General features: G+C 49.8%; 1 protein-coding gene across 1 annotated transcript; it reads right to left on the reverse strand.

Annotated features, from left to right (window-relative positions):
- Positions 1 to 4,503: 4,503 nt before the first annotated feature.
- On the reverse strand, positions 4,504 to 4,842 carry LOC116910331 (NADH dehydrogenase [ubiquinone] flavoprotein 3, mitochondrial-like). Its single transcript, XM_032914190.1, has one exon. The coding sequence runs from the start codon at positions 4,840 to 4,842 to the stop codon at positions 4,504 to 4,506; it is 339 nt and encodes a 112-aa protein (XP_032770081.1).
- Between the last annotated feature and the right edge of the window lie 4,572 nt (positions 4,843 to 9,414).

Genomic DNA, 9,414 nt, shown 5'->3' on the forward strand with positions numbered 1-9,414 from the left:
AAAATAAATGGAAACTGCATGCTACACATTTTGCTGTACGCACACTGTGCCCCAAAGAGCAAGCTAAGGGCAGAAATGTGAAAGGGGAAAGAGAATCAGAAGATAAATGACACAATACTATTTGTGTAAAAAAAAAGAATCCGGGGTTGGGGATTTAGCTCAGTGGTAGGGCGTTTGCCTAGCAAGCGCAAGGCCCTGGGTTCGGTTCCCAGCTCTGAAAAAAAGAAAAAAGGAAAAAAAATGAAAAAAAAAAAAAAGAATCCATATGCAGGGCTGGAGAGATGGCTCAGTGGTTAAGAGCATTGACTGCTCTTCCAGAGGTCCTGAGTTCAATTCCCAGCAACCACATGGTGGTCACAACCATCTGTAATGGTTGAATGAATGAAACCAAGATGGGTCTGTGTTTGGACAGAGGATAACCGAACCATCTTCCCCCCGAGATAGGAGATAGAAAGTTTTATAAAATCACGTGCTGTAGCTCAATTGGCAGAGTGCTTTCATAGGATGCATGAAGCCCCGACTTTGGTCTCCAGTGTGGCATACACCTAGCATGGTGGCACGCATGTGTAATTCCAGTCCTGGGGAGATGTTAGGCAGGAAGATCAGAGATTCAACGCCATTCTTAGTGGTGTAGAGAGAAGCCAGCCTGGGTGGCACGGCACCCTGTTGAAACAAAACAGAAAGATAAAAACCATTTATTGGGCTGTGGGGAGGAGAGTTGTAGCATTCTGGTCCAGATGAGTAGAGATTCGGTTGCTGATGCCTGCTGGACAGTGGTGATGGAGATACCACTCTCAGGACTTGAAACTTCTCTGCAGTGTGCAGGTCCGTGATGCCCTGCACACTGTCTTAAAGCCTCAGGTAGGGGAGCAGGTCCCAGGAGTGAGCAACAGAGTCAGCCTGCCCAATACTGTTTCCTAGTAGATCAGGTTACCCTGTTGTGTCAGCTGGGAGGGAGGGTAAATGCTAAAGAGGACCCAAGGCTGGGCATGGGAATGAGAGTACCATTTAAAAGAAGACTTGGGGGTTGGGGATTTAGCTCAGGGTAGGGCGTTTGCCTAGCAAGTGCAAGGCCCTGGGTTCGGTCCCCAGCTCCGGACAAAAAAAAAAAAAAAGACTTGATGAACGTGGCATGCGTTCCAGCAAAACTGTATTTATGGATCCGGACATTCAAATTCCATATAAATTTCATGCATCGAGGATTATTCTCTTGACTGTCTTTTCAAACCGTTGGCGCCTGTTTGCAGGTGGAGGCCAGAATTTGTTGAGCTCTGGTCTCAGAGGAGTGCTGCTTGATTCGTGGCAAGTATTCAAAGGAGCTATGTTGTTGTAAAAATATAAAAAATAAAAAAAAAATATGGTTGTCTTTTATCTTGCTAGGTCCGGCACACGGTGCCCCAAGATACCTGCTAGATATCTTGGCGGAAACGCATCCCAATTCCGCAGCTGCGGCCCAGGGTCTCTAGCCGCCTCACACTTTCCTACACTCAAACGTCACATAAAAGAGCACACAACACAATAACCTTTGACCCAATAAGATATACAGAGCCCAGTACCATCCATCCCTTAAGAACATTAATAACAACCTGTAAATACACAGAGCGGAATCTTAACATCACCCGCCATATTGTCCTTCCATGGCTTCTCTCCAGCTCCCTCCCGTCTCTTCCTCCTTTCCGTTTTCAGTCTCCTCCTCTTCCTTCAAACTTCTCTCCTGCCTATCCTTCCTTCTCGTCCAATGACAGGCCTCCTTCTATCTGTACCTGCCTCACCTGTGACATCATCCCACAGAGCTATGCTATTTTTTTTTGAAAATTATTTTTGTTTTTAACTTACACGTATGTGTGTATGTCTGCCATGAATGTGGGTACCCCCCAAGAGGACAGAAGAAGGCATCTGATCCCCTCGGACTGGAGTCACAGAAGGTGGTGAGCCAACATGTGAGTGATGGAACTGAACCTGGGTCCTCTGGAAGTGCATCAAGTGTCCTTAACTGCTGAGCCATCCCCTCTCGAGCCCCAGAGTTACCCCAGGAGATCACATACTATCCTAGATCTCCTGAGTTTGAAATTACAAATTTTGAAAAATTGCTCACTCTCTCTCTCTCTCTCTCTCTCTCTCTCTCTCTCTCTCTCTCTCTCTCTGCCCCCACCCGCTGTGTGTGTGTGTGTGTATGTGTGTGTGTGTGTGTGTGTGTGTGTGTGTGTGTGTGTGTGTGATGAGAGATATTAGATACAGGTACTCATCCAGTGTGCTGTGTCCATGATGTGTGACGTGTGTGTATATGTAAAAGTGGACAATGTGTGTATAAAAGCCACTTTAAAAGGGGGGCCTACAATGGGGCTAGAGAGATGGCTCAGTGGTTAAGAGCACTGACTGTTCTTCCAGAGGTCCTGAGTTCAATTCCCAGCAACCACCTGGTGGCTCACAACCATCTGTAATGGGATCTGGTGTGTCTGAAGGCAGCCACAGTGTACTCATATGCATAGGATGAATAAGTAAGTATTTTAAAAGGGAAAGGGCATAAACTTCCCTCTTCCTTTGGTGTCTGGGTACAGAATTTCTCTGGGATCTGTGGGTTCATAGGCGGAATGTGACTTGTACAGGTGTGGGATTCGTCTCTGTCACAAGCATCCAAGTGTCTCAGCCACTCTAGGGAGCTGCTACTCTGTGATTTTACAGTGCACCCACTGACTGCTGAAGGTGAGGACAGGGAAATGGGTTCTGGCCATTCCGGCAGACCCTTTTAGCTGTGGCCCATTCGAGCGGCTCTCAGACCATCGCTGGGTTTCTGGATGGTTTGCTGGAATTCTCCCTGAGATGTGCCAAGCTTCCTGCCCGGGAGAAGACATTCACTTAATTTATTTAATCTGGATGATTTAATTCTCTCATCCAGATGGAACGAAACACAAATTTCGCATTAGAGGGGGCTGATGAGAGAGAGGGATGGAGGTTGAAAGGCAGTGACGTCACTATCCCCGCGGCAGAATGTCTCTCCCACGGACCGCGGGCATCCCACACAGCTTGGCATTTTGGAGGCCCAAAGAGTAATGGCTTGGTTGTAGGGCCTTTCCATGCAAAAGAACTGACCTTGTCTGATTTCTATGCTTCCACCCCAGACTTAGACTCTCGCTGCCTATACTTCCTAAATTCCGGTCCTCAGCTGGCCGCTTCGCCCTTACTCCTCTCCCCCCTCCCTTGAACTTGCGCGCTCTGCTTCAGAGCGCATCAGCCCTGCCTCTGCATGTTTCTCACAGTTGGCCCACCCTGTGAGCCCTGTGTGTTCTTTGTTTAGCTTTTGCGCTTCTAGCTGCTTTCTAGCCCTGCCTTTCTACTGCCTCTTTCCCTTCCCCTGTATCTTTCTTGTGGTGCTTGGTACACCAAGCTGAAATTCTTTGTACATGTGATTCTCCCCCACATATAGCCACAAGTTTCTTCTAGGCAAGAGACTGTCTTGCTCATCTGTGAATCACCAGGTCCCAGGGCGATGCTCGCCACAGAGGAAGTGCTGGGCCAACAGAAGCTTGCTGAATGAATAAAAGAACTCGCAAACAAACGGGAGGACCAGGACGAACTCTGCCGGCCTTGCCTTAAGACATGCACACAGACATGTGCCCCACCCCCACTCCCTCCTCGTAGGCTGAGGTCATCACACAGGTATCTACCCCTACGAGAGTCAAAGGACCACCCCTAACTCATGCTCCTGGTCCGCAGGTCAGCATTCTATTCATGTTCTGCACACGGGAGCCCTGTGCTTTCAGAAGGACTTGGGTAGCCCGGGCTCTCCTTTTAATATTGCCCAGGATGAGGGAAAAGGGTGGAACTGGAGGGGCATCCCAGTGTGGCTACCAAGGCGAAGCTCTGTGGAGCGACCCAGTGGGCTACCCTGCCTGTGCTCGCAGGCTGGGGTGGGAGGGTGAGGGAGGAAAAGTCCCATAAGTGATGTAGATAAAGATCAAAGCGGTGGCGACAGATGAGTGCTCCTGCAGGTAGCTGGCTTCTCTGTACTCCACTCCTCACTTAAGCGCCGGGGAAGGTTTCCAAGTACCAACATGTTAATGAGTGAGTGAACACGCATATGAGTGCTATTTGACCTTGAGCACATAATTCCCCTTCCTTCCTCCCTCCCTCTCTCCTTCCCCCACCCCCTTCCTTCTGACAGAGTCTCACATCAGGGGCAACCTTGAATTATCTATGTCGTCAAAGATGAATTTGAACTTCGGATTAGCCTGCCTCCACCTCTCCTCCTAGATGAGGTCATCTAGATGGTGGGACTCCTAGATGGTGGGACTGCAGGCATCTGTCACTGTGCTTGTTTTTGTGCTAGCCTGAGGATGGGAACCAGGGCTTTCTATCAAGGAAGCCACACCCCCAGCCTAACCCCCTTTCTTTCTTTTTTTTTTTCTTTTTTCTTTTTTTTTTTTTTTTTTTTGTGACTCTGACTTTTTATTCTCACAGGCAGGAATTCATGGGACCGACATGGGGGTCTACCCTGAGTTGAGTTCAGTGCCGTGGCAGCCTGAACTTGGAGAGGTCCAGGCTCAGGTCTAGGAAGGTGTTGTGGTCATGATGCTGCAGGCTCTTGTAGGTGGTGGTGTCAGCCGGCTCGGGAGCCAGCGTGGGCTCTTTGAGCACACTTTCTGTCTTGCCATTTGGGCCTGCTACCTTTTTACTCTTCTCTGACTCTGTAGACGGGGGCAGCGTAGAAGCCAGTTCTCCTTGAAACACCCTTGCCTTGAGAAGGGCAGCCTCACGCGCCTGGATTCGGATTCGCCCTCCCCAAAGCAGGAGAGAGACCGCCATGGCACAGATGCCAAGCGCCAAGCCCCGCCCCTCTCGCATTCTCTCTTTTCTTTCCATGCTTGGCCTCATGCACTCTAGGCAAGAACTGGACCTCTGAGCGGACATCCCCAGCCTGTTATTTTACATTTCCGAGGCTCAGTTTTTCCCACTTATTTTTTTTTTAAAACTATTTATTTTTCTTTTATGTGAGTGAGTGCTTTGCTTATGTGGGTGTATATGCACCATGTGTGTGCCTGGTGTCTGTGGAGGCCAGGAGAGGGTGTCAGATCCTGTGGAACTGGAGGTACAGATGGTTGTGAGATGCCACGAGGGTGCTGGGAACTGAACCCAGCTCCGCTAGGAGAGTAGCCAGTGCTCTTCACCACTGGGCCATCTCTCTAGCTCCTTCCCCCTGCCCTTATAAGGAGGGGATTGGCCTAGTTATCTCCAGGGTCTCCGTGGTTCTTCTAGGCCCTTTCCCCCTTTCCCTTTACAAGTGACCCAGGCCCTGCACAAATAGAGCTAATCACTTGCTTACAGTAAGTACGACTGTGGCCTCAAACCTGTCATTAGCTGCTTGGGCTCTCGGCATAGAAAAACCAGTACTCCAAATGAAGTTGAGAGGTTCTCTTTGTGTGTGTTTGTGCGTGCATGCATGTGCATGCATGTGCGTGTGGTTTTGGGCAGGCTTCCTCTTTTTAACCTTCTATCTCTTGTGTATAAAGTGGCAACAATTATTGTCTTATTTATTATCACCGTGGCATCAAGTGAATGATGGATTCAAGAGTTTTGCCACCTGTAAATGTCACTAAGGACACCGTAGGTGACAACCCCCCCCACCCCCGCATTAGGTGCTGGGTAAGTGCTCGATCAACAAATGAGTCCTTCCTGAAGCTCTGCAAGCTTCTCCTCCTTTTCTCTTAATGGACTTTACCCCAGAGCTGCCGAGAGCAGGAGGCAGCTAGTAGATCCCCATTACTCCATAAAGGCCACCTAAGTGCTTCAACTTTGTCCTCACCCTGCCCCCCCATAAGTCAACAGGGTGGGTGGGTGGGGGCTGGGAGGGGGGGAACAAAGGAGCTGTTAGCAGGTAGGGGCAAGTCAGCGGCTATCTGGGCAAGTCACCACCAATAAAACCCAATCAATGCAGCCCTTTTTAAGTTGGTTGGATCAGTGACCCAGAAAATAGCTCCCCCACAGCAAAGGAAATGATAGTCAATAAACCGAGCCGTCAATGGGAAAAATCTATTAAAGAGAGTGAGACAGCAGGAGACCTCTGGTGTTAACGGAGACCCTTTGGAACAGAGCCATGAAGCCAAGAGCCCACGGTTAACCCTCTCCACTCAAGACCCGGAGTCGCCTCCATCCCAGCATCTACAATGCCTGTGGCTTCTGGTTCCCTCAGATGGCATGGAAGGATCCAGAAACGGGGGGGGGGGGTTTCCTTTGTGTTTACCAGGTCAAATGAACAAGGGGAGTGTCCCCTGTGGGGTGGCCGGTAGGTATGTGTAGCACCTGGTATTGCCTGCCTGGGGTGCTACCGAGGGATGATATCTCATTGCTCCCATGGGGAAGCATCTGGTTGGGGGGTGTCTCTTGAGCTGCAAATGTAGTTTAGTTGATAGAGCGCCTGGCTAGCATGAAGGGAGCCCTGGGTTCAATCCAAGAACTTGGGTTGATGGTGCAAACTGATAACCCCCCAAACTCAGGAGGCGGAGGCTGGGAATCAGAGGTTCAAGGTCTTGGTTAGATGGTAAGGTCAAGACCAGCCTGGCCTCCATGAGAGCTCGTCTCGAAAATAAAATGAATATAGAGGTCTCTATTCTCCCGCTGTCCTGTTGGGAGGCAGGGGACACGCCTTACCCCACACCAGGCTGCTGATACCACCTTGCCAGCCGGTGGGGCTTCCTTCCTCTGGTATTAACAAGGAAGAAAATTAGCGCCCAAGAAACAGGGCTTTCTCTTCAGCGTGTACTTTCAGACCTCTTTCACCAAGTGAGGTGGGGGCCAGGGACACTAGGGTGGGCTGGCAGGTTTTCTTGAGCAAGCTGTTCAAGGATTTGGACAAGAGAACAGTTCTCGTTTGGTCCTAGAAAAGCCACAGTGCCCACCCCAGCCCTTCCTGCCACTTCTTTTGTTACCATGGATACCAAGTCATACGGGGCTGCCTCTGGGTGCGTATCTGCAAAGTGTGTCTGCGGGGGACCGAGAATGATGCTGCAGAACGTCTCCATTATATTGTGCCCAACCTCATCTTCAGCGAAGGGCATCTGGTCATGTTGCTGTGTCACAGGTCAGTGTGGACAGGTTAAGGTACATCAAAAGCGGCATGTTGATGGCACAGTCGGGGAACCCAGAGAGGGACAGGCTTTGGACCCAGGGCTGCAGGGAACAAGACCTATGCTACAACTATGCTCTAGCTGCATGGAACCTTTTGATGCTTAGTTCTGTTCGTATGTGCGAGGGCATGTTTTTCTTACTGCATTACAGTCTCCTTTCTGAAGGGGTTGCTTCCTAGGGCCATAGTACTTATCCCCTTCGCTCCCCCCCATGTCAGTGAACTATGGGGTAGCTTTTGGCAGCTTCCTGGCCCCGGGTGAGTCATTTCTAGGGCCCACAGGTGGGTGTTTATTCTGCAAGTGGCCAAAGAATGCATAAGACTATGATGAGAGTCTCATCCTCTACCTGTTAAGTTTCATGTAGCCCAGGCTGGCCCAGGATTCACTGTATAATGAAGGATGACCTTAAACTCCTGATCATCCTGCACCAGTCTACTAGGTGCTATGATGATGACAGGTGTGTGGTAGAGTTCAGGCATGTGACAATCACAGGAAATATCACCAAACTAAGGGAAGGCCCTCCGTGCAAATCTTCCTTCTCTAGGGGTGACACTTTCATTATTTGTGGGCTGCCGCCGGTTACCACCAGGGGAGCGGTCACTGTTAGTGAGTTGGGGATGTTCTAATTCACAGAGGTAAGCCAGAAACAACCCCAAAACGCTAATTTTAGAGCTGAGTTCAACTTGTCTCTTTGTCAGGAAAGGAACTATTTCCTGAGAACACAGGATAGATGGTCACTGTTTTCTCTGGCCAGCCCAGATCAGAGAGGCTATGGATGGGGGGGAGGGGCTTCCCATTCATATTAGCAGAGTGAGTGGACACGCAGACATGTGAGTTGAGCTCATGGGTGAATGCCTTTTGAAGAATCTAGAAGTTTCTTTGGCGTCCCAGAGAACATCTGGAAAGTGTCCAATGTGCCCCAGGACGATAGGCTCTCGAGAACCCCAGGTTCAATCTTAACATTTCAGCTTTCAGGGAAGCACGTGTGCTCCCATGCCAAAAGTTCACACGCCTGGCTCATTCTGCGAGCCCACAATCCCCAATAAGACTCCAAGCATCTCCTCTTCTTCTTGTCACCTTCAGCTCGGTGACCTCTCCCAACTCCAAAGGCGTGTGGACAGGAGTCCTCCGCGGCTGAGAAAAGTGAGCTGCTCATTCCTGGCTGAGCAGTGTCAGGAAGATTTTTCAGTTTCACAGCGATCTCATCCCTGTAGCTATGAGCATCTGGGCAAGTCACTTCCCTTTCATGGGCGTTTGTTCCCTTTTGTAAAATGAAGATCAGTATCGTCTTTTTCACAGAGTTGCTTTGGGATCAAACTCAGCACAGCATGGGCAGTAGAGCGAGTGTAGCCCCGTAACTGGTACGCAGTGGGCACTTGGAAGGAGATAAAGTCTCTGAGGTGGGGAGGTGGCCAGTTGGTACAGTGCTTGCCACACAAACATGGGGGCCTCAGTTTGAGCCCCAGCACCTGTGTCAAAACACTGGCTGCAGGGGCTCTTTGCACCTGTAACCCCAGCACCAGGGAGGGGGGAAAGGGTCACTTGGGGGTCACTAGCCAGCCCTCCCAGCCCAGTCAGTGACCTCCAAGTTCAGTGAGAAACCCTGTCAAAAAACAAAACAAAACAAAAAACCAAACCAAACCAATCAATCAAACAAACAAAAAACACCCAGGGTGGACAGCTCTCGAGGAAAGACACTGGAAGTTGACCTCTGGCCTCCACACACATGGGCACATTCGTATCACAAAAGGGATAGGGGTTTTAGAATCACGTTTGCCTGTTTGTTTATTTGTGTACGTGTATGAAAGTGGGTGTGGGTTTGGATGCACGAGTCCTAGCAATCATGTGGAGGTCAGAGGACAACTTGTGAGAGTCAGCTCTCTCTTACTATGTAGGTTTCTCAGTCAGAACCCAGGTTGTCCTGCTTAGCTGTAAGTGACTTTACCCACTGAGTCATCTCACCAGCCCCAAAGACAGTATTCTATTTGCAAAAATAGACACGAGGTGCTGTAAATTGTTAGCACTTTCTTTGGGTGGTGGTGGTGCTGGGGGTGCAATGAATCCGGGACGGAAGGTCTCAAACATACCAAGGCCACCGCTCTTCCACAGAGCCACAACACCAGCCAGAGAGTGATTTAAAACAAAAACAAGATAAAGCAAAAAAACTTAGGGCTGGAGAGACGGCTCAGTGATGGGCATATGCTGCTCTTTCAGAGACGTTCCTAGGCTCTGCATATAGGATCTGGATACAGTTCCTAGGCCTTCTCTCTCCTTCCCGTTGGGAGGTTCATAG

Source organism: Rattus rattus, chromosome 9, assembly GCF_011064425.1.
Source record: "Rattus rattus isolate New Zealand chromosome 9, Rrattus_CSIRO_v1, whole genome shotgun sequence".
Classification (NCBI taxonomy): domain Eukaryota; kingdom Metazoa; phylum Chordata; class Mammalia; order Rodentia; family Muridae; genus Rattus; species Rattus rattus.